The following is a 26,333-nucleotide window of genomic DNA, read 5'->3' as shown; positions in this document are numbered from 1 at the left end:
ACAGTTTGGCTGGGCGGCCAGCTCTAAGAAGTCTTGGTGGTTCCAAACTTCTTCCATTTAAAAATGATGGAGGCCACTGTGTTCTTGGGGACTTTCAATGCTGTAGAAATGTTTTGGTACCCTTCCCCAGATCTGTGCCTTGACACAATCCTGTCGCGGAGTTCTATTGACAATTTCTTCAACCTCATGGTTTGGTTTTTGCTCTGACAAGCACTGTCAACCGTCAACCTTATATAGACAGGTGTGTGCCTATCCAAATCATGTCCAGACAATTGAATTCACAATATGTGGACTCATTCAAGTTGTAAAAACATCAAGGATGGTTGACGGAAACAGGATGCTCAATTTCGAGTCTCATAGCAAAGGGTCTGAATACTTATGTAAATACGATTTTAAATATGGGGTAATCCATTTTAGAATAAGGCTGTAACATAACATAACAAAATGTCGAAAAAGGGAATGGGTCTGAATAATTAACGAATGCACTGTATATACTGTATTCTGGTTATGGCTCATCCTATGTAACTACTGCTGTACATACCTTTTCCTATTCATATGCTGTCTATACATACCATTATTCATTTATATTGTTTGTTTGTTCCGGACTCTAATGTTGCCCTTTCTGATATTATTTGTTTTAAACTTTTTGGATGATGTGTGTATTACTGCATTGTTGGAGCTAGAAACAAGCATTTCGCTGCACCTACGATAACATCTGTGTATGCGACCAATGAACTTTGATTTGAGCTGAAATCGAGTGTACATGTCTCGATGTATAAGATTTGGTAGCCTAGCAGTTAGAGCGTAGGGCCAGGTTGCTGGCTCCAATACCTGAGCTGACAAGGTGAAAAATGTGTCACTGTGCCCTTGAGCAAAGCACTTCACCCTAATTTGCTCCAGGGGCACCATACTACTATGGCTGACCCTGTAACACAACACACCTATCTGTTGTATGTGACAAAATATATTTTTGTCCTCCATCGTTTGACCTTTTTAGGCCACCATACTCCCTATATGTGTTACAGGCATTGCTCTGTGCAGTCACCCATTTAATGAGAAGTTCGTTTCGAGGCTTAGTGGATGCGGCCTGTCTGAGCGTAATTATTTTGTAATTATATTCAGCATGCCTTTAAAGGGCGAGTGCACTTCCTGATTTTGGCCTTGTTTTTCATTAATCCTCATTAAGAAGTGCTATCGGACATGACTGAAGGCAAACGAGAGTTGTCTTGGGTGTGGTTTGATGTGGTTGTTTCTTGGGTGTCCAGTTTGCCATTCAATCCGAAAAAAAGGCAGTAGTGCAATAATTTGACAGCAAGATGCCCAGACACACGCAATATTTGAATAAAACAATAATTTCTCAAACCTTGCTTGCATTTGTATACGATCAGTGTCTCTTATACGTAGAAATTAAAATCACTTAGAGCTGATTTCCTGGTGTTTTTACAGTCTTTTAGGTAAAAAGGGCCACCAGTTGGGGAATCCTGCAATATGGAGAGAACGATTTGCCATCTTAAGATGGTCACCTAATTCAGTTCTTTGTGTATGCAAAAGCCTGACCTTGTGTTTAGCCAAGCTGACAGCAGCTAGCGAGCATAGCTTGGAGATATCAGCTGTCTAGCTGATATTTCTCTGTTAAATCAGTTATGGCAAGAGCCAGTGGCTGGTATATGTTTTTATAAGACACTACTATAGTTCTACAACATCTTGCTATGAAAGAAGCATGCAACTTCATTTCAACGTTTCATCACATTATGTAAATGCAGGTTATCATTGAAATGTTGTCAACCGTGAGTTGAATGCCAAGTCAGGAGATCGCTGTACTACAACACAATATTCTATAACTGTCTATTTTTGTCTCTCCTGATGTCCGCTGTTAGATCTTTCCCAGGGGACAAATCCCATTACGACTCGCTAATATTCCTACAAAAGGTGTAGACTACATGTGGACAGTGCACAAACATCGCCCAGTTTGAGTGTACATATTTATCCACAAAATCAATGTGTGTTTGTTACTTTCTTCATAAGATGTTGTCTTTGTATGTCAACGCTTATTTTATTGAAGCCTTTATTTTCAGGGAGTTATCCTGAGACCAAGGTCTCTTTTTACAGATGAGGCCTGGATTACAAAAAATACTAACATTGAAATATAAATACAAAATGCCAGCAGAAAGAAAAACGGTCATAAAAAAAAAAAAACACATCAGTAAATAAGATCCTCAATCATTTTACATTTTAGCAGACACTCTTATCCAGAGTGATTTACAGGAGCAATTAGGGTTAATCAAGGGCACATGGAGATTTTTCACCTAGTCAACTCAGGGACACAAACCAGCGACCTTCCGGTTACAGGCCCAACGCTCTTAAACACGAGGCTAATTGCCACCCTCAATCAACTTGCTGAATTGCCCTGCAGGTACCAAAACATCCAATTTTAAGAACATTTTGAATATTGTTCTACAAATATGATGCAAGGTAAATCGGCTTTTAGTCAACTCGGAGACCAAAAGGAATTTCCAGAGTTGGCCGTCTCTGAGACCGGGTGTGGTAACTCAAAGGCTAAAGTTTTAAGTAATGATGTTCAGTACAGTGGGTGTTAGTATAAAGGGCTTTATACATGAAAAGATAGCAATGTATCAACCTAAATGACATCAGAGGGCCAACCAACTTTCTGGTAGAGAATGCAGTGATGAATACTAAAACTGCCCATTACACAGAAGGGAAGTGCGCTATTATAAACTGCATCATATGACTTCAATGAAGTGGCATTTGCTTTCAAATGGATGTCGCCATAGTCTAGGACTGACAGGAACGTTGACTGAATAATCTGCTTTCTACTATTTAGCGAGAGGCATTACCTATTTCTATAGAAGGCCATTTTTATTCTCAGCTTAACTAACTCCTCAATATGCTTTTTTATAAAGACCACTTGTCGTCTTTCCAGATATTTGTAAGCAGGGACACAATCAATAGGGACCCCATCCAAAGTACATAGGTTTAAATCATCAGTTATTTTTATGCGCTTTAGAGAACAACATGTACTTAATTTTACCTGTATTCAATACTAATTTCAGGTCAAAGTTTTTCTGTAGTACAATGAAGGCAGACTGTAGTTCAGATCAAGCCTGGTCAACCGTGGGGGCAATAACATACACAATAGTATCATCGGCATACAAGGACAGGTAACAGTTTTCGACAGAAGTCAATATTGTTAATGTGAAAAGTACAGGACCCAGAATTGATCCCTGCAGGACAGTTTTCGTTATGTCCAGAATATTCTATTTAACATCCTCAGTAGATACAACTGAATGTGTATCTAAAGTGATTTTTAACCCAGTTACATGCAGCCTGGCGTAGGCGAATTTGAGGAAAGCCTCTGCATTAGCAGTGAGTGATCAACAGCATCGAAGGCCTTTCACAGGTCAATGTTGCCTTTTATCCATACAGTTAACCACAATTATTACTAGGAATGCTGCAGAGATGATGCTATGACCTGGTCTAAAACCTGACTGATGCACATTTGGAATACATTTTAAAATATATATTTTAACTAGGCAGGAAAGTTTAGAATTGGGGTGGTTTTAATTATTTAGGTCACAAGGTTCACCACCTTTTGTGAAGGGGGAACACATAGGCCTTCCTTCCAAACCTTGGGGATTCAGAAATCGGGGGGGCAGAGTTGCAGCGAAAATGGTTCAAGGAAATCAACCCTAGAATATATATTTAAAAAATTCAGCAATCTTAAGCAAGGCATCTAGCACATTTCGGGCAGTAAATTGTTGAAATGAAAACAGATCCACTGGAAGTTGACTGGTTCACCGTAGAGTCAGCTAGAGGTTGGCAGAGAGAAGAGAAATCGAATAACTGACCAGGCTCAATTAAACCAAATAAAAAAACCTGCCGAGATAAAATTATGCTTAAGAGCATCACTTATCCCCTCTTCTCAGTTTAGATGACTAAGACGGAAGTTGCTTAGGCAGGGAAGAAGATACATTTGTACACTTCAGTGCATTAACTGTTTTCCAAAATGTTGAAGGATCACCAGCAGAGAGGGGGAAAAAAGTAGCTTACCTAGCAAATATAAACAAGTTGTGGGTAGAGTACAACTCCAGCTGTCTCCAGTGGCTAATGACTTTCTGTCAATCTATACTGAACAAAAATATAAACACAACATCAGAGGAGGCTGGTGAGAGGAGCTATAGGAGGACAGGCTCATTGTAATGGCTGGAATGCAATTTATGAAACGGAGCCAAACGTGGTTTCCATGTGTTTGTAACAATTCCAGCCAATACCACAAGCCCATCCTCATCCAATGTTTCGTGAGCTGAAATAACACTTCCCAGAAATTGTCCATATGCACAAATGTATTTCTCTCCAATTTTGTACACATCCCTGTTAGTGAACATGTCCCCCTTGCCAAGTTAATCCATCCACCTGACAGGTGGGGCATATCAACTGCAGGAATTTCTCTACCATAAGCCGCCTCCGTCATTATAGAGAATTTGGCAGTATGTCCAACCGGCCTCACAACCACAGACTACAAAATTATATAACCTAATTGTTTTACTCCTGTCTACAGAAATAAATAAAACCATTCAAAATAGGCTACTACACCAGAAAGCATGATTTGGCCAGAGAGGATCATTGGCTTAAAAAAACGTAGTTGTTTTTCCACGACTGTTTTAGCCTACAGTTGGAAGGGTCCGCAATTTGGGCAGCACGTGCTGCAAATACCAAATGGATAATTGTTGAGTTTTTAACTGTCAGTGAAAAGCAGAGAGAACCAGCCAGGCATATCACAATATTTTAAAAAACAAATTGTGGAAAACAAATGGCTATTGCTGTAAAGAGATGTGAATGAAAAGACTCCAATCTGTCTTGATCAAAATTATTAACTTAATTGAGCGAACAGTAGCCTATATTATTAGCACCAGTGGAGAACAAAGCCCATATCCCCGGTGAGTGTGCATATTCATATTCATATTGAACATAACAAGATTCAACAACTGAGACGAACTGAACAAGTTCCATAGACATGTGAATAACAGAAATGGAATAATGTGTCCTTGAACAAAGGGGGGGGGGGGTCAAAATCAAAAGTAAGAGTCAGTATCTGGTGTGGCCACCAGCTGCATTAAGTACTGCAGTGCATCTCCTCATGGACTGCACCAGATTTTCCAGTTCTTGCTGTGGGATGTAACCCCGTTCTTTAACCAAGGCACCTGCAAGTTCCCAGACATTTCTGCGGGGAATGGCCCTAGCCCTCACCCTCTGATCCAACAGGTCCCAGACGTGCTCAATGGGATTGAGATCTGGGCTCTTCGCTGGCCATGGCAGAACACTGACATTCTTGTCTTGCAGGAAATCAGGCACAGAACAAGCAGTATGGCTGGAGCGTCATGTCAGAATGAGCCTGCAGGAAGGGTACTACATGAGGGAGGAGGCAGTCTTCCCTGTAACGCACAGCGCTGAGATTGGCTGCAATGACAATAAGCACAGTCCGATGATGCTGTGACACACCACCCCAGACCATGACGGACCCTCCCCCTCCAAATCGATCCCGCTCCAGAGTACAGGCCTCGATGTAACGCTCATTCCTTTGACGATAAACATGAATCTGACCATCACCCCTGTTGAGACAAAACCGCGACTCGTCAGTGAAGAGCACTTTTTGCCAGTCCGGTCTGGTCCAGTGACGATGGGCTTATGCTAATAGGTGACGTTGTTACCGGTGATGTGTGGTGAGGACCTGCCTTACAACAGGCCTACATGCCCTCAGTCCAGCCTCTCAGCCTATTGTGGACAGTCAGAGCACTGATGGAGGGATTTTTCTTTCCTGATGTAACTCGAGCAGTTGTTGTTGCCATCCTGTACCTGTCCCGCAGGTGTGATGTTCGGATGTACCGATCCTGTGCAGGTGTTGTTACACGTGGTCTGCCACTGAGGTCGATCAGCTGTCCGTCCTGTCTCCCTGTAGCGCTGTCTTAGGCATCTCACAGTATGGACATTGCAATTTATTTCCCTGGCCACATCTGCAGTCCTCATGCCGCCTTGCCTAAGGCATGTTCACGCAGATGAGCAGGGACCATGGGCCTCTTTCATTTGGTGTTTTTCAGAGATAGAAAAGGCCTCTTTAGTGTCCTAAGTTTTCATAACTGTGACCTTAATTGCCTACCGTCTGTAAGCTGTTAGTGTCTTAACGACCGCTCCACAGGTCCATGTTCTTTAATCGTTTATGGTTCATTGACCAAGCCATATCTTGGGTATCTCTGTCACGGCCGTTGCTGGAAGAAGCCCAAGGTGCAGCGTGGTAAGCGTACATTTTCCTTTTTATTTCAAAATGTCGCCAACAAAACAACAAACGAAAAAACAACCGTGAAGCTTACAGGGCATTAGTGCCACAAACAAAGTTAACTACCCACAACAAAAGGAGGGGAAAAAGGGCTACCTAAGTATGGTTCCCAATCAGAGAACGATAGACAGTTAACCCTGATTGAGAACTATACCCGGCGGAAACAGAATGCCCACCCCAAATCACACCCTGACCAAAGGGCATAAAGGGGAAAGACCGACACCATTCAGTCAAGGAAGCCATCAGTAAATACACTGTGGAACATAGCCAATCATAGATGCTAATTCACAAGGGACACGTGCCAGCATGACACTGACTGGTTGGCATTACTCACTCGGGTCCAAAAGTAGTCCATTGGCACAGTGGAAGGGGGCATCTCCTTACAACAGACATGATGCACATATACAGTGGGGCAAAAAAGTATTTAGTCAGCCACCAATTATGCAAGTTCTCCCACTTAAAAAGATGAGAGGCCTGTAATTTTCATCGTGGGTACACTAAAACTATGACAGACAAAATGAGAAAAAAATCCAGAAAATCACATTGTAGGATTTTTAATGAATTTATTTGCAAATTATGGTGGAAAACTTTTGTTATTGACCAAATACTTATTTATCTCAATACTTCGTTATATACCCTTTGTTGGCAATGACAGTGGTCAAATGTTTTCTGTAAGTATTCACAAGGTTTTTACACACTGTTCCTGGTATTTTGGCCCATTCCTCCATGCAGATCTCCTCTAGAGCAGTGATGTTTTGGGGCTGTTGCTGGGCAACACGGACTTTCAACTCCCTCCAAAGATCTTCTATGGGGTTGAGATCTGGAGACTGGCCAGGCCACTCCAGGACCTTGAAATGCTTCTTACAAAGCCACTCCTTCGTTGCCCGGGCAGTGTGTTTGGGATCATTGTCATGCTGAAAGACCCAGCCACGTTTCATCTTCAATGCCCTTGCTGATGGAAGGAGGTTTTCACTCAATCTCACGATACATGGTCCCATTCATTCTTTCCTTTACACGGATCAGTCGTCCTGGTCCCTTTGCAGAAAAACAGGCCTAAAGCATGATGTTTCCACCCCCATGCTTCACAGTAGGTATGGTGTTCTTTGGATGCAACTCAGCATTCTTTGTCCTCCAAACACGACGAGTTGAGTTTTTACCAAAAAGTTTTGGTTTCATCTGTTTTCATCTGTTTCATCTATTTTGGTTTCATCTGACCATATGACATTCTCCCAATCTTCTTCTGGATCATCCAAATTCTCTCTAGCAAACTTCAGACGGGCCTGGACATGTACCTCCATTACTCTGAAGCTGGACTGGTGTCTGGCCACTACTTCAGTCTTCTGGAACAGCTCTTGATGTGGTAGGGGGTTCCCACAATGCTGTTAAACAACACATCTACCAGGTGTTGTACGTAGCCTGTGAATGAAATATCATCATTCAATAAACATATAGCGAGGGGGAAAAAATATCTTTCTCTAGTTTGAAAGTAATTGATATGCTAATAGAGGGGCTAGCTACAGAATAGATTCAGGCAGGTGATGATACGTTACTATGCAACCAGCTTTGTACGTTGCTGAATGCTTGCTGATATGTTTTGATATTTGCTGCCAGAGCTATGGCTATATTTGTAGTAGGCAAGTACCAGTCTTCATTTTTTGCTTTAGAAATTTTGACACAGGCTGTTTTTTAAAAGCAGAGAAGTTGGTTCAGTTTAATTTTAACCTGCATATGATCAACAATGTATCTGTCTGTTTTCATTCAATATCCAATCAATGATCTTAAATTATGATCCGCTTGCTGAATTGCTAAATTGTATTGCCTTTATTTTTGCGTAGTGACGTTTGAGAATTTTAGTATTGCAAGGGTAAGTGCACCCAATGACATGATTCTGGACTCGTGGTGCTTACTTGCAGTTTTTGTTGTATCAGACTGTATATTAACAATGTATTAGGGAAATGACTGACTTTCTGAGATCAAACATCCACCGCCCCTGGTTCTCTCAGTCTGTCACACTCAAACACAGACACAGGTGTGGATATTTCAAAGCGTTTTAAATGTAACGCAAGTCTCATTATTTTCTTGCATGCTGTTATTCACCATTCAGCTTCAAGAATCCCCTTAAACTTAAAACACTGGAATAAAAAAAGTCTCTGTCAAACCATACTCCTTCATATTCCCCTGTCCTGTTGAACTTCAAACATGAACGCTTGTCCAGCTCTTTTCTGCTTTACTTTACTTAGTCTTTTAAGTGGGGCTTTACATCTGGCTCCTCAGTAGTTTGTCTTAGGCCTAAACACAGAGAGGCTTCCGGCTAAACGCGGTGGCGTGGTGGGCTAGCCGAGCTAATCTGAGGAGAAAGTATTTTGAGGGATTAGCGTCAGCTCCCGGCACACCCGCCACTCTGGATAGCCGCTGTGCAATGATCCTTTCTGGGGTTGTTTGTGTTCACTAATGGAATCGACATCCCTGTGGTTTGACATTATCGAGCCACTTGTGCAAGGGAGGGAGGTGGTGGGGTCGGGGTCGGGGGGGGGGGGGGGGGGGCATTGGACTGGAAGCGTGTTTCATCTGTTTCCTTTCTCATATCAATGAGCTAAACATGTTAATGTGTGGTTTTCCTCTAATGAGAATTGTCCTCTGTGGCAGTGAAGTTATACTTCCTCAAACAGTGCTGCAGTAAAATGAGCAATTCAAAATGATTTGAAGAGGCTAATGGAACTATACATATTCTGGTTTTTCAACTAAACATGTTGAACCATCACATATTTATAGTCGTTCCCCAAGTGCAAAAACAGGGAAAATTGTAGTAGGAACATGCAAGGTCATGCGTGGCTACATTTAAAAATGTGTCTTATCACAAGCTAAACACTACACTACTATGCTAGGCTCACTGTGAGCCACATGATATAGAATCAGGTTGACCATTATAATCTAATAGATTAAGTAGAAGCCTTACCATTAGGGATACACCTTCGTTGTCTGCTTTATAACCCAGCTACAGAAACATGACATGAGTAATGAATACACACAGGTCGGATTAATGCAGGAGTTTAAAATCATCTAGTAATCCAATATCGTTTTGATGTAAATTGCCTTTTGTGATACACTGTGGTGGATTTCCCCACTGTTACCTTACATAAAACCAGCCAACATGGGGGGAGGTCTGGTGGCCTGCGTAAACATTTGATGAATAAAATCTCTGGAGTATTCTGTCACGTTAAATGGTTTAAAATGTCTGAGGCTGATTTGTAAAGAGGGAGTTAAAAAAACAAAACAACATGTCCTTCCAATGTCCTGCCTATCTGGGACAAATCTGAGCAGGATGCCACAGTTTGCGGTTGCATAGCGGTCACTCATTCAGTTGTCCCTTCAACTGTCGCTCTGCTGGTCTGAGAATACATTTATAAACTCCCTTGTTTTAAATAAGCTTGTCAGTGGGGTGGGAGACTCGTTGTTCTGGTTTGCTCTGAAGCTGGCCTGGATATCTGGAGTCTGTCAGTTCCTGATACTACAATACATGGCTGTGGACCCTGCTGTTGGCAGTGTCAATGTGGGTAAGTTGGTCCCACAAACAGACAGGCTGGGTGGTTGTCTCAACCATGGCGTCCCTCTTCCTGCCAGGGCTTCCCTGCCAGGGCGTCCCCATATTGTCCATCCCAACAGCCAACACATTGACAAATGCTCCATTGTATGGCCCTAGTCTGTATGACCCAAACTCCCTCGTGACTGTCCCCCTTCTCTGGTCTCAAGAGCCAGGAAACATACTAAGGTTATGTTTAGGGGTTGAACCCCATCCATTGTGCCCCCTCCCCCCTTCCCTTTTCTGGGCCCATGGCACAAACCACAAAAGGGATTCCTGGGGAGAAAATATCACCCCAACCTGCCCCTCATGTCTGGTGTGCGACTGGCGCGGTGTGGCGGAAAAGGTCTCCACTGATGGGAACTGTTAATTACGTGCCCATGACCTTTCCCCAACCCGTCGGTCGGCGCCCCTTTTCACTTCTCTAATGAAGCTGCTGTAGAAGTGGGTTTTTGTTTCAACCACTCTTCTCGGAAGACAGACCAGGCTTCATTGTCTTGTTTACTTCATCTCTCACCTCAATGAGCTTTGTCTGTGGATGCATCTCAATAGTCTGAACTAAAGTGGCACCTCTCCTCATCTTTTTCCAGGACTGGGCAGGTGAGAGCAGTAAGGGCATGGGTGCCAATTCTGTGCAAGCCGCATTAGACTATTGAGATGCAGCCCAGGTGTACCCACATGATACCCATTTTATAGCCTTTTATATGAATTATATTACTATACAGTGGATGGGGGATTACTGAAAGTTACACGGAAGAGCAAATAAGAGGCATCCATTTGTTTTATTTAGACAACACACGGAGCTTGCCAAATCTGTGAAAGTCGAGGAGAATTACGGAAAGGCAGAGTGAACAGCTTTGCAACATGTCCTTGACAAGGTGGTATCTCATAAATGACTCTGACAACACATAATTATTCAAATCAAAGACTCCCTTTTCAAGGACACAGCTGCAAACCTTTCCTGAGGCTTCGGCGGAGGACGGCATTGTGTGTTGCACAAAGCCACGGCTGTCTAGGAAAGAACCAGTATGTATGATTCAAAACAGCAAGACTATTTGCATGGGTTAACATACAGGGATAAAATGTGTTCATTTGCTCATGGGCAAACGGATCATCTTGACACTGATAAGCATCCCAGTTACAGTACTGCATGAATAACCAACATGTTTTCATATGTGAGCAGAGCTGTTTCATTTATCTTTACTTGCATTACTTGCACATAAAGCATGTGAGGCTACTTCTGGCCTTGTGCATAACAGACTCACAGTTTAGTATAGGACATATTCCCTTCTCGCTCTCTCTCCTTTCCATCATCTTTTTTTCTATTTCCTCATCTTAAAAAAGACGTGCTTCGGTCTGCATTTTGACAGAGGGCAGTTGGCGGCAGCTGCGTAGTGTAGCCGGAAGGCGTATTGATTATTAAATGACAGTCCTGCCCAGATGAACGAAACCCAGGCGTAATGGGATGCAGGCAGACAGCCCGCTGCTCTGAAATGGGTTTGTTGGTATGCTCTTTATCGTAAGACCGTCTCGAATTCTTATCCAATTAGACCGAGAACATCATATCTTTAAATGATGAAGCCCAGAGCATATGCTGATTCGTCTAGCACTAGGTTGACAGAGAATGGAGGTTATTGAAAGCATGGATGAAGCCTGAAATAACTGCAGATTGAGTTTAGAAGGAAGGCCTTATATGGTGTCTCCAATAGGCATGGGCGGTATCCAGATTTTCATATTGTCTTACCGTCCTTCTCTGATCCTGGAAATGTACGGTATTAAACATAGCACACTAAAAACGCAAGAAATGCTAACAGAATTAGCACAAACTAATAGCGAAATCACAGACGCTGTTAGCTAAATGTTAAAAGCTCATCAAGTTATACAAGTATAGCTAGACGCCACCGAAAGTCATTTTCAGTGAGTGAGGACATTTACAAGCAAGATAACCAAATCAATTGTACAAGTGAATGAAGTTGTGATGCATAGTTTTCTGACGGAAGAGCAGCATGTGTACATGGAGGGGGAAAAAACGCTAGTAGGAAGCACAGGGGGAAAAATAAACTTATCCAGAGCTCTTTGAGAAAGCCATTGTAAGATAGCTAATAGCAAACATTTAGTAGTGAATTGCATACAAGTGTAACTTTATCCAGTGTTGCCACTCCTCAGTAAGGAAAGTAGCTATTGGCTGTCCTAAAAGTCACTAGAAGTTTCTAAATGACATCACCTCATTTGCACAATTGGCAATGTAATTTTGATGGACACTTTAGGAGAGAGAAAGTGATTAAAAAACACCCTAAATATGTTTAGAACAACAAATGAAATTTCTTCTGTCGATTTTCTTTTTTTTTTTTGTCACAATTCCAACCCTCCTCCATGATCCCAAGCCCCGATAATTTGTTTTTTTCTTTAACCTTATGGTCCACTTAGGAGCCTACAACAAGTCACAGTAAAATATGAACATTTTTAACCATAACATTTTTTTTTTTTTTGTATACAATCTAAATGGACCAAAAAGAGACAATTAGAAAAAAACTGCCAATGGCAATGTGAGACAATTATGGTAACTAGTCTGGCCCTAATTCAGGTTAATTAAAAAAAAAAAAAAAAAAAAAATGTAAGCCAGGGTGGGATCAGCCAGTGGTGGCTTTCCGAATGCACGATTCATTTGCAGTCTGGACGAGGAGGGGTGAACATCTCCTGCTCTGACTGCAGCGTGAGTGCTTGGGGGGACCACGGCAGCACCCGCTGCTCGTTGAGAAGAGTAAGAACGATACGTGCTTTCACGTCAAGAGTCTCAGTCTCCAATAACACCAGAAAAGTCGCTAGATTTGTCGCTAGTCGCTTTTTTGAAAATGTATTGGTAGAGGTCTGAATGCTAGCTACATATAGCGACAACGTCGCTAAGTTTGCAACACTAACTTCTTCACCTCATGTGTGACGCTACAACTCGCGGATATATGTAGAACGCTACGGACTCTCCAGCTTCCGCTGTCTCCCATTGTGCTGTTACAAACCAGCATGTGACTGTCTCAACTGTTCTGGAGTAACACGGAACCCAAACCGGCTGCACCCATTTGGCATAAATGTATTTTGTCCCCCCACACCAAATGAAATGCACAAGGTCCTCTACTCCGACAATTAATCCACACATAAAACGGTCAACCATTTCTTGTCATCTCTCCTCCTTCCAGGCTTTTTCATCTTTGAACTTATATGGTGATTGGCATCTAAACTTTCATATTATTATCACAGTTCGTCTTTCAATCACCCAGGTGGGTACCTGCTTCTATAAACCAATGAGGAGATGGGAGAGGCATGACTTGCAGCCAAATCTGAGTCTGCAATAGAAAATACTTCCATTTTAGCCCTTGGCAACACAGACGCTTGTTTACGCGTGCGAGCAGTGTGGGTGCAATAATTCAATCTAGATTTCTACATTTCTTTTACAATGCTCACGTACGCAACGCAAGCGGTGGAGTCAGCCTGTAAGCTGAATAATGTGAACTGTGAAATGATGACCGCCATCTGCTTTATCTCCTAATGTATTGCACAAGTTGACTGCAGGTTAACTTTAAAAAAAATATTAAAATGTATTGAAAAACAAATAGTTTTGACGCTATTGTCAAACCATCCTGTAGCTTTTTCCAAATACCCCGGTATACCATCCAACCCAGCTCGACAAGCATAAGACTGAGGCTCTATCAAGAAAGGCTCTCTCCGAGCAACCACCCCAGGAAGTTGTGGAGAACCTCTCGTACTCTGGATAGGGATGTATTTTGACAGACTTCTGCTGTTCCGAGAGAGGTTTTCGGTTAATTTGTTCCTGTCAAACGGCAAAAGCATCTTGGCCTCAGCAAAGTACCGCTCTTGGTGATGTACTGAACCCAATGTCAGGTCATACTTTGTGGGATAAATGGTCTGTGTTGGGGTAAGGGAGTCTTAAAAAAAAGAGAATGCATGGACTGACTTATTTTCTCTCCCTCTTGCAGTGTATAGAGGCCAAGAAGTCTTGCTGGTATTTTGAAGGTGGATACCCCATCTACTTTATGTAAGTACAACCTGCTACCTGCCACAACATTGTGTACAATGTCCGATTACATTTTTTTCAAATTCTGTGGCATTGTGTTGTGACAACTGCACATTTCAGGGTGGCCTTTTATTGTACCCAGCACAAGGTGCACCTGTGTAATGATCAAGCTATTTAATCAGCTTCTTGATATGCCACACCTGTCAGGTAGATGGATTATCTTGGCATTGCACCAGTCTCAACGTCAACAGTGAAGAGGCGACTCTGGGATGCTGGCCTTCTAGGCAGAGTTCTGTCCAGTGTCTGTTCTTTTGCCCATCTTAATCTTTTATTTTTATTGGCCAGTCTGAGATATGGCTTTGTCTTTGCAACTGCCTAGAAGGCCAGCATCCCGGAGTCGCCTCTTCACTGTTGATGTTGAGACTGGTGTTTTGCGGGTACTATTTAATGAAGCTGCTTTTGAGAACTTGAGGCATCTGTTTCTCAAACTAGACACTCGAATGTACTTGTCCTCTTGCTAAGTTGTACACCGGGGCCTCCCACTCCTCTTCCTATTCTGGTTAGAGCCAGTTTACGCTGCTCTGTGAAGGGAGTGTACACAGCGTTGTACGAGATCTTAAATTTCTTGGCAATTTCTCACATGGAATAGCCTTCAATTCTCAGAACAAGTATTGACTGACAAGTTTCAGAAGAAAGGTCTTTGTATCTGGCCATTTTGATCCTGTAATCGAACCCACAAATGCTGATGCTCCAGATACTCAGCTTGTCTTAAGGACAGTTTTATTGCTTCTTAAATCAGCACAACAGTTTTCAGCTGTGCGAACATAATTGCATAAGGGTTTTCTAATGATCAATCAGCCTTTTAAAATTATTAACTTGGATTAGCTAACACAACGTGCCATTGGAACACAGGAGTGACTGTTGCTCATAATGGGCCTCTGTATGCCTATGTAGATATTCCCTAAAAAATCTGCCATTTCCAACTATAATAGTCATTTACAACATTAACAATGTCTACACTGTATTTCTGATCAATTTGATGTTATTTTAATGGACAATAAATGTGTTTTCTTTCAAAAACAAGGACATTTCAAAGTGACCCCAAACTTTTGAACGTTGTGTACAGTCAAATGATAGCGTTTTAATACGAAAAATAGATTTTTATTGATAACACTTTTCAGAAGAAGCACAGTGTCTGAGGCAATCGTCTCATCCACGAGTGTACACAAGTGTCTTTGTCAAGGCTTACCGTACATACTGTTTGTGGCAGACTGGCCTTTTCACAATGGGTCATCCTGCTTTTGCAGCTTAATGTCACACTCCAGTGAGCTAAGACATCTTGTATTCCCTCTGACCAGGGCCTTAATTCAGACCCAGAGCACTTCTCCCCGGCTTAAGCTGCCAATCCATTCTCCCTTGCTGGTAACTACCAGTGTCGGCCGTTGTTCATTCAAATGAGAGCGTGCGTCTCGATGAAGAGATCACCTAGGTAATGGAAGAGAACCAGCGTTTGACATCCTCCTTCTCCCTGCATACTGTGGCATTGGCAGGAACCAAACTATTTCCAGCAGTCAGGGCACAGGAGTTATCCCTGATTTCCAGCAGTTATCCATGATAGGGCACAGGAAGAGAAGAGTCCTTTGCTGTGCGATCAGTGAAACTCCACTACCATCATCATATACAGGGCAAACTAAGGAACTGCCAAAATACAGGAAACACTTGAGTAAAGGAGGGATACAAAGTATATTGAAAGCATGTGCTTCCACACAGGTGTGGTTCTTGAGTTAATTAAGCAATTAACATCTCAGCGTGCTTGGAATCATGTGTCAAGTGTCAAGCCTAGTGGATAGAGTGTTGGACTAGTAACCGAAAGGTTCTAATCCCGAGCTGACAAGGTACAAATCTGTCGTTCTGCCCCTGAACAGGCAGTTAACCCACTGTTCCTAGGCCGTCATTTAAAATAAGAATTTGTTCTTAACTTCTTGAAACTCCCCACCCCGGATCCGGGTTTGTGACTAAAGCCTCAGGCTCATTAGCATAACGCAACGTTAACGATTTCTGAAAATCGCAAATAAAATGAAAATAATGCGTCTGCTCTCAAGCTTAGCCTTTTCTTAACAACACTGTCATCTCAGATTTTCAAAATATGCTTTTGAACCATAGAAATTGACTAATTTGTGTAAGAGTATGCAAAGCTAGCATAGCATTTTGAGTAGCATTTAGCACGCAACGTTTTCACAAAAACCAGATAACCAAATAAATAAAATCATTTACCTTTGATGAGCTTCTGATGTTTTCAATGAGGAGACTCTCAGTTACATACCAAATGCGCAGTTTTTCCTGAAAGCGTCTGTGTGTAGGAGAAATCGTTCCGTTTTCTACATTGCGTCTGGCTACCGAAACGAACCGAAAATTCAGTCACCTACAACGTAAAACTTTTTCCGGATTAACTACATAATATCGACCGAAACATGGCAAACGTTGTTTGGAATCAATCCTCAAGGTGTTTTTTCACATATCTCTTCATTGATATGCAGTTCGTGGAAGCTTGCTTTCCTCTCTGTATCCCATGGAAAAATACTGGCAGGTGACTTTTGCGCACCAATTTCGGCGCAGGACACCGGGCGGACACCTGGTAAATGTGGTCTCTTATGGTCAATCTTCCAATGATCTGCCTACAAATACGTCACAATGCTGCAGACACCTTGGGGAAACGACAGAAAGGGCTGGCTCATTCCTCTCGCATTCACAGCCATATAAGGAGACAATGGAAAACAGAGCCTCAAAAATCCTGCTCATTTCCTGGATGCCATCTCATCTTGGTTTTGCCTGAAGCTCACGTTCTAGGGCACGCACAGAGAATATCTTGGTAGTTTTGGACACGTCAGAGTGTTTTCTTTCGAAAGCTATCAATTATATGCATAGTCGAGCATCTTTTTGTGACAAAATATCTTGTTTAAAACGGGAACGTTTTTCATCCAAAAATGAAATAGCGCCCCCATAGATGTAAGAGGTTAACTGACTTGCCTAGTTAAATAAAGGTAAAAAAAAAAAAATAATAAAATCGCTAGGATACCTGGTGTGTGTGTGTGTGTGTGTGTGTGACCAGATCTCAACCCAATTGAGCACTTATGGAACATTCTGGAGCAGCCCTTGACACTGCATTTTCCACCATCAACAAAACGCCAAATTATGGAATTTCTTGTGGAAGAATGGTGTCGCATCCCTCCAGTGGAATTCCCAACATTTGGAGAATCTAAGACACTTAATATTGGTGTTTCCTTTATTTTGGCAGTTTACTGTATATCTACTGGGGAAAGAGGATACCTAGTCAGTTGTACAACGGAATGCCTATACCTGAAATGTGTTTTCTGCATTTAACCCTGAATCAGAGGTGCAGGTGGCTGCCTTAATCGACATCCATGGCTGTGGCGTCTGGGGAATAGCGGGTTAACTGCCTTGCTCAGGGGCAGAACAACATATTTTTACCTTGTCAGCTCAGGGATTCAGTCCCAACGCTCTAACCACTAGGCTACCTGCTAGTGGTTATCGTCCAGATTATTTACATGAAGAAACAGTGGAGTAAAGAAGAGGAATGGGTGAATCACATCATGCCTCCAAGCTGTTTTCTGTCCATTGGTGTCTGGGTGAAAAGGGCTAGTCTTAAAGTCCCAGCCCTGGTTAGAGAGCAGCTCATCAGGGGCCCCAGAGCTCCTGATTAATGTACAGGCCTCTGACTGCTGACTGCAGGCTCTGGAAGGGATTCAAGATGCAAGTCGTCGTCGTCCCCCCTCCAGGTGGCCAGGCAGAAGTTCACTGGGCAAGAACCAATTATAGATTATAGATAGGCGTGTTTTTCCAGGACCTGGAATAGACATTGGATTTGCATTTCACCCCAACGTGGTGCTAATAATCCGACTCATCTGGATGTAATGCTACCGATCGCGTAGAGCGTGATGTTCCGGGGTTGTGGCAAGCCGTAACCCTGGCACGGAATGATAATGTGGCTGAGTTTTGTTCGGCAGTAATGAAGTGAGGGGCTGTTGCGGTATTGGGAAAACGTGCCCATCCGTTTGAGTGACGCAAAGGAAGTATATGTGAGACTGGGAGAGGTGTCGGACGCTTATCTCTTTTATAATCACTATCACACGAGCACACACACACATTCCTGATGGGCAGACCTCAGGCTGTGAGGATGGGGAACACCACCTCCTCCACACTGACTCTTTACACAGGGCGTGTCCTCAGCACACTGCAGTACTCCCTATTCGCCCACGACTGCGTGGCTTTGCATGACACCAACTCGAAGTTTGCTAACAACACCACGTTGTAGGCCTGATAACCAACAACGACAAGTCGGCCTATAAGGAGGAAGTAAGTGAACTGGCATTGTGGTGCCAGGACAACAACCTCTCCCTCAATGTCAGTAAAACAAATGAGTTTGATTGTTGACTTCAGGAAGCAGAGGAGGGAACATGCCCCAATCTACATCAACGGGGCTGCGGTGAAGTCAGCTGTTTTATGTTACTTGGCGTCCACATCAACAACGACTTGACATGGACCAACAACACCGCCACTCTTGTCGAGATGGCGCAACAGCATCTATAATTCCTAAGGCGGCTGAAGAAATGTTGCATGCCACCCTGGGTCCTCTCCAAATACTACCTCTGCACCATCAAAAGCAGCCTGACCGGTTGCATCACAGCCTGGTACAGGAAATGCTCCATCCACGACCGCAAGGCCCTCCAGCGGGTGGTGAAGACGGCCCAGTACATCACAGGTCCGTGTGCACACCCATCCCGAACATCTACTTGAAATAGTGCCTGAGGAAGTCTCGCAGCATCATCAAGGACCATACACACCCCAGCTACGAGCTGTTCAATCCCTTACTATCGGGCAGACGGTATCGGAGCATGAGGTCTGTTACCAACAGGCTTAAAGACAGTTTCTATCTACAAGCCATCAGAACAGTTTAACTGGACTTGACTGCCTGCACTGACTCTCTGTACCTTAGCACACACCCACACAGACATACACTCACCCACACGTGGGCATATACAGTGCCTTGCGAAAGTATTCGCAATGTACAGTGCCTTGCAATGTACAGTGCCTTGCGACTTACAGCTGTAATCGCAGCAAAAGGTGGCGCTACAAAGTATTAACTTAAGGGGGCTGAATAATTTTGCACGCCCAGTTTTTCAGTTTTTGATTTGTTAAAAAAGTTTGAAATATCCAATAAATGTCGTTCCACTTCATGATTGTGTCCCACTTGTTGTTGATTCTTCACAAAAAAAATACAGTTTTATCTTTGTTTGAAGCCTGAAATGTGGCAAAAGGTCGCAAAGTTCAAGGGGGCCAAATACTTTCGCAAGGCACTGTACATTCATGCTACACACACACACACATCACAACTGCTGCTGCTGGACTCTTATTTATTATTGCTAAATACTACACAACTTAAACACTGGCCCCCCAATCCCCCCTTTCCCCAAAACACATGTAAATCATATAATTTGTACCTTCCATAATTATACTTATGCTAAAAATGGAATTCTATTCTACTGAGCCATTTACATTGTTTGTATTCTTATCTTTTGTTTCAAATTGTTGTTTCATTGTTGCAGGAACCTGCAAGTAAGCATATCTATCCTGGACGTAGGGCTAATTAAAGTTAACTTGACACACACACACACACACACACACACACACACACGTGCCTGCTCATTCCCACCCCAGCCCAAATAGGTGGTGAGCTGTAGCAAGCTATCTGCTTTAGTTCGCCAGATGATCGATCTCTGTCAAAGGGAAGAACTCGTTTTTACATCATGTGTATTTATTTCTTCTAAACACATTTCCGTTTGTTGGATTGCAAATTTTTCAAATATTTTTATGTTCACTAGCTGGACAGGCAAACGCCATGTAGTACTAAACTGTAAAAAAAAATCTAGTCTAGTGTACTATCTCTGCTGATCACGTCTGCCAATCACTTTATCCATATCTAAGGTAGTAGACAGCTGGTGACATCTCGATCTCCGTCCAACAAACTGCTATCAGGTAAAGTGTATATATATATTTTTTGTAATCTAATTTCACGTTTATATATTTAGTTATAGAAACGTGATGCTGTAAAATGACTCCCAACTTAGAAAACAGCAACCTTGGTAATGTAGCTAGCTTGCTAGTTACAAGTAGATATGTTGGTAGCTAGCTCGAAGATGGCTGTATCGCTAGCATGTCATTCAGGGACAAGGAGTGTTTTAGCTATTAGTTTAATCCAAGTAATAATGTAATACCACAAAAACCGATAGGACAAGTAGTGTAAATCTAATACAGTCATCAAAGCAGGACCCACCAATTTCATTCATAACAAATAAGAAATGCCACAGTTTATCCCTGTCAATAAGTGAAATAGGATGATTGCAGATCACCCTGCCTTTTGCAGATCACCACTACATTCCTTTTGCTGCGATTTATTTGATTAATTATTATCTATCCAACTCTCCTGTGTCCTGCTCCCAGAGATCAACCAGGTGCTATTCACCAAGCATGGGGTCATTTACTCACCTGTGAGAAGAACCATTCGACTGCAGTTTCAACTATCACTATTTAGACATTGGGACCACATGCATTTTTGCCTGTTGTCTTTTCTTTGTGGGTTTTGTCTTACACAGTCTAATGTCCTCAAACTCAACTCTGAACCTTGAAGCCCATTCCACTGCATTTTTTAATTGATCCCCTCTCAGATAGATGATCAGATAGACCAGAACGAGCAGGCTCCAGACCTTGTACCTTGAAGGGTAAGAGTTGAATACCCCTGATCTAGTGCATTTTAGAATGTAAGAAGAGCCACTACAGATGCTTGTTTGAGCATCTTTATTCATTGTCTCCCACTTTTGTCTCGAATGATCTATTCACCAAGACCTGCAGTTTGAACTAGCCCAGCCTGTTGTCTTTTCTTTGTGGGTTTTGTCTTACAGTCTAGTGCATTTTAGAGTTGAAGAACACCAACTACAGATGCAAGTGCTTGTTTGAGCATCTCGAAGACTAAATTCAATGTAGTATCAGTTCAACAGGTGACAAACATAATATTTTACTATTTAAACATGCAGTGGGGAGAATTCTATTGACCCTGTCAGGAGCCCAGGCTTTTGCTGTAGATGGTAGTTTTCGTGTCTGGACCACACTGGCTTTAGATTGCATTCTGTAGAAGCCGCTCTATATTGGTCAGCTTCATTGGTGACCAGGGTGGAATCCTTTCATTATGCCTATGGGGCCTGGGCACACAAATGCTCCAAGAGAGAAGCAGAAATACTGAAGCATGTGTTGATGACAGATCTACAGACTCCATCAGAGGCCCAGGCTTTTGGCATAGATGGTAAGAGCTCATTTCTGGACTGCAACATTGTAATATTGTGCCCTCCACAGCACTTGATATGCAGTGTCCTCCTTATTTATTGGGCCAGTGAAGCATTTTTTTCCATCTTTTGGCTCTGTACTCCAGCACTTAGGATTTGTAATGACACAATGATACAGTACATTAATGTGGATGCTACCATGATTACAGATAGTCCTGAATGAGTCCTGAATAATGATGAGTGAGAACATTAGATGCAAAAATATTATAATTCCCCCCCCCACCCCCCCACCCCCCCACCAAATGCTAACCCCTGTTATTGGAATCGTGAGAGGTTAGCATGTCTTGGGTATGATATTTGTGCTTTCTCACTCATCATTATTCATCGAGAACTATCCATAATCATGGTAGCACCCAAATTAATATAGATATGTTTAGAAACACATTATATTCTTATTTACAATAAAAGTGACTCCAAAATGATACAATACATTATTTATCATTAACTTTTTGGGCACTAAATAGTCTGAAACACACCCAAAACAAACAGTAAATGCATTCAAAGGTTTGTAGTCACACGCTTGATGTAATCATTGCGTGCTAGGAATATGGGATCAAATACTACACATATCACCTGTGTAATGATGCTGTTTAATCAGCTTCTTGATGTGCCACACCTGTCAGGTGGATGGATTATCTTGGCAAAGGAGAAATGCTCACTAACAGGGATGTAAACAAAAGACTTGAGAGAAATACGATTTCTGAGTGTATGAAATATTTCTGGGCTCTTTTATTTCAGCTCTTTATTCCAACACTTTACATACTTTTTTGTTCAGTATAAGTTAATTTTCCCCAATACTTTTGTTCCCCTAAAATGGAGGGACTATGTACAAAAAGTGCTGTAATTTCGAAATGGTTCACCAGATATGAATGAAAATACCCTCACATTAAAGCTGTCAGTCTGCACGTTAACCTCTTAGTCATTGTATAATTTCAAAAGTGTTGGAGTACAAAGCGAAAACAAGAAAATGGGTCACTGTTCCAATAATTGATTGGTAGGTTACATTATACTTAGATTCTGCCTGAGACAACTTTGCTATTTGTCCCTGTACTCAATAAATGGTGAAACACCGTTCGATCGTGTTCTTTGTTCGAATGTACAGTGCCTTAAAGTATTCACTCCCCTCCACATTTTGTTGTGCTACAAAGAATTAAAATGTATTTAATTGTCATTTTCGATCCATGATCTACACAAGATAATCTAATGTCAAAGTGGAAGAATGATTCTAACATTTATTAAACATTAATAAATAAAAAATACAACACTAATATACTGTATATCTTGATTAGAAAAGTGTTCACCCCCTGAGAATATACATGTCAGAAACACCTTGGTTTTGGAGTAAGTCTCTAAGATTATACAATATTTGCCCATTTTATTATTATTTTTAATTCTTCAAGCTTTGTCAAGTTAGTTGTAGATCATCGCTAGACAGCCATTTTCAAGTCTTGCCATAGATTTTTATGAAGATTTAAGTGAACCGTAACTTGGCCATTCAGGAACATTCAAAGCAACTCCAGTGTATATTTGGCCTTGTATTTTAGGTTATTGTCCTGCTGAAAGGTGAATTTGTCTCCCAGTGTCTGGTGGAAAGCAGATTGAACCAGGTTTTTAGCTCTATTTACATTTACATTATAGTCATTTAGCAGACGATCTTATTTAGACTTAGTCATGAGTTTATACATTTCCATACTTTTTTTCGTACTGGTCTCTTTTTCTTAACTCCCTAGCCCTTGCCTATGACAAGTATACCCATAACATGATGCAGCCACTACCATGCTTGGAAATATGATCTCTAACTGTTTTAAAATAACCATTGGCGTCATGGTGAAATCCCTGAGCAGTTTCCTTCCTCTCCGGCAACTATGTTAGAAAGGACGCCTGTATCTTTGTAGTGACTGGGTGTATTGATACACCATCCAAAGTGTAATTAATAACTTCACCATGCTCAAAGGGATATTCAACATCAGATTTTTAAAAATATATATCTACCAATCTTTTTTATTCTGCAAACAAAATTACACTTAATTTTATTATGGGGGGGGGGGTGTAGATCAGTGACACAATCTCAATTTAATCCATTTTGAATTCAACAAAATGTGGAAAAAGTAAAGGGGTGTGAATACTTTCTGAAACATACATTATGGAAAACATGTCTGACACTTCTGTCCTAGTTAGTAGAATAATGAATGGATTGGCAAGTTTTTGGCACCGTCATCCTTGAAGTTAGTAGGAAACATTTTAAGTCACCTAAATATACTCACATTACGGATATTTGAAAATCAAACATTTCATTTCCCAACTGCCTTTAATACAGGTAACGAGTGGAGGACAGAGGAGCCTCTTAAAGAAGTTGTTACAGGTCTGTGAGAGCCAGAAGTTTTGCTTGTTTGTAGGTGACCAAATACTTATTTTCCACCATAATTTGCAAATAAATTCATTTAAATAAAATCCTACAATGTGATTTTCTGGATTTTTTTTCTCATTTTGACTGCCATAGTTGAAGTGTACCTATGATGAAAATTACAGGCCTCTCATCTTTTTAAGTGGGAGAACATGCACAATTGGTGGCTGACTAAATACTTTTTTGCCCCACTGTATAATCATACCAAAACATGGTAAAAATATTATATTCATTGAGATGGCTAATTAAACACATTAGCATTTATAGCAGCTTGCTAGGCTAGTCTAACATTGGCTAGCTTTCAATAAATTGGCAAAATGGTCAACGGAATTGCTTCTTTATGCGATCAAAACTATTCGTATTACATTATGCATATTTCAAGTGCACTCAAACATATGTATCTGATTTCAGTCTTTGGTAGCGAACTATATCTGCTCCCCTTCATCAGACAGCAGCTTGTGTTTTCACACGAGACTGTTAACGTCATAGATGGAAGTAGGCCATTGGCGATATTTGTCACGAGCAGTATGTACGGGAGGTCTGATAGGTTCCAAGTTTGGAAAATGTACCTGAGCAGACACTGTTGAAATATATTTTTTATGAGAAAATGTGCAAGAATTGAAGGTGACCCCAACGGGGATCGATAAACTTCTTGTTTTCCGGCTTCGACCCACCACCTAAAATACTTTGTTGTGAACAATCAGAGGATGATGGGGTGAAGTGTGGCTCCCGGCTGGTCCCTGATATCAACCCTAATGTCCTGATGATGACTGCCACATTTCTCTCCTGCTGTTATGGAAAATGTTCATTGCCAATTGAGTGTGACAGCCAGGGAAGTAATGTACCCATCCTGTACTCATGGAGCAAGTGTTTTTAACATGCAACTTTTAATGTGAGAAACTGTCTTCTATGGCTGGTTCTGCTGTGTTAGATTTTATTCACAAGACCAATAAATCAGAGTAATGGCAGGAAGGAAAGAGGGAGGAAGCTGGAGAATGTTTCCAACATTCCTAATTCACAGAAACCTGTCACGGTTTTCTTTATGTGAAGGAGAGTCGGACCAAAATGCGGCGTGGCTATTTAGATTAATGTTTAATGAGGAAAGGAACACTAATCAATACAAAAGCAATAAGCGTAACGTGAAAACCGAAACAGCCGTAACTGGTGCAAACTAACACTGGAACAATCACCCATAAAACCCAACACCAAACAGGCTACCTAAATATGGTTCCCAATCAGAGACAATGACTAACACCTGCCTCTGATTGAGAACCATATCAGGCCAGACATAGACATAGACAAACAAGACATCCAACATAGAATGCCCACTCATATCACACCCTGACCAAACAAAACATAGAAACATACAAAGCAAACTATGGTTAGGGTGTGACAAAACCTCATCAAATGTTCAGGGAACCTTTTGAAGAATGAAATCTGAATTGCTGCGAAGAGACGGAAGTGAAATGAAAAGGCGGAAGTGAAATTGACTTATTACAGGTTCATGAGCCTGGGGGTTTTTCCACTCTTTTCTGTTTTCTGATGACTAGTTTTGCGCTCATTCTCCTGACTCTCGGTCTGTCTCTCCCCAGTCTCTCTCCCTCTCCTCTCTCTCTCCCAGTCTCATGCCTGTCTACTTCTCTCCCTCTCTTTGTCATGTCTCTGTCTCCTTTACTCCCCCCCTTTCAGATTTAACATTTGCATTGGGGTAAAATCCTGGGTTTAATGATTAGAGAGGACCTTGGATTGACTGTGCTGGCTCATAAATTACTTCATCTCCCTCTCGGGTTTCTCTCATTTTTTCTCTTGTTCCCTTATTCATATCCGACCATCACCACACGAGACAGGAACCAGCGGATTACAAATGAGACCGTACATACATGTCTGTCTGGAGCCAGTCACGGTGCCACTTTCCAACCCCATCAATTGCCGCTCGGAGTGTCTCGTCACACACACACACACACACCAGCCCTCCAATTACAATGGCTTTATAACGTAGGCCTGCCTGACATAACTCATAGTATACCTTATCAATGTACTGTAGCTAGGAGCCCATTTTCATAAGAAAATCTTCCGAAGGCTGTCGCGGGAGGCATCAAATTTGACTTTGTTTCTGTCTGCACAGCAGGTGTACCTCAGAGGGGAATCGAGGATAGAATAGTGTAGAAGCTTAGTTTATTAAGAATAGGAGTCTGCTGGAGCGTCTATATGAGACTCTTCATACCAGGGAGGGAAGCTCCAGTCTTCGGGGGCCAGAGTCGTGTCACACTTTTTTCCCATCCCTAGTAAACACAGTTCATTTAAACTATACTATACTGAACCAAAATATAAATGCAACATGCAACAATTTCATTGATTTTACAGTTACATATGAGGAAATCAGTCAATTAAAATAAATTCAATGGATTTCACGTGACTTGGATTACAGATATGCATCTGTTGGTCACAGATACCTTAAAATAAATAATTCATTAGAAATGCCACACCTTCATAGTTTTAAAACAAACTTATACTAAGTTGAAGAAAACTACAGACAGTGACTTGGGCCTAAATTGGCC

At 41.8% G+C, this 26,333-nt stretch overlaps 1 protein-coding gene across 3 annotated transcripts in view; it reads left to right on the top strand.

Moving 5' to 3' along the window:
* The window catches only part of vopp1b (VOPP1 WW domain binding protein b), a 95,919-nt gene that overhangs the window by 4,108 nt on the left and 65,478 nt on the right, over window positions 1-26,333 (top strand). For all 3 annotated transcript variants that reach the window (XR_010452028.1, XM_064941595.1, XM_064941594.1), the window contains one exon: window positions 13,919-13,977. Coding sequence is in view for 2 of the 3 variants with exons in the window: in XM_064941595.1 (XP_064797667.1) it covers window positions 13,919-13,977 (59 nt within the window). In the remaining variant the exon portion in view is untranslated. The remainder of the gene's footprint in view (window positions 1-13,918; window positions 13,978-26,333) is intronic.

This window comes from Oncorhynchus masou, chromosome 28, assembly GCF_036934945.1.
Source record: "Oncorhynchus masou masou isolate Uvic2021 chromosome 28, UVic_Omas_1.1, whole genome shotgun sequence".
In the NCBI taxonomy this organism is placed as follows: Eukaryota; Metazoa; Chordata; class Actinopteri; order Salmoniformes; family Salmonidae; genus Oncorhynchus; species Oncorhynchus masou.
This window is presented reverse-complemented; position numbering and strand designations above follow the sequence as displayed.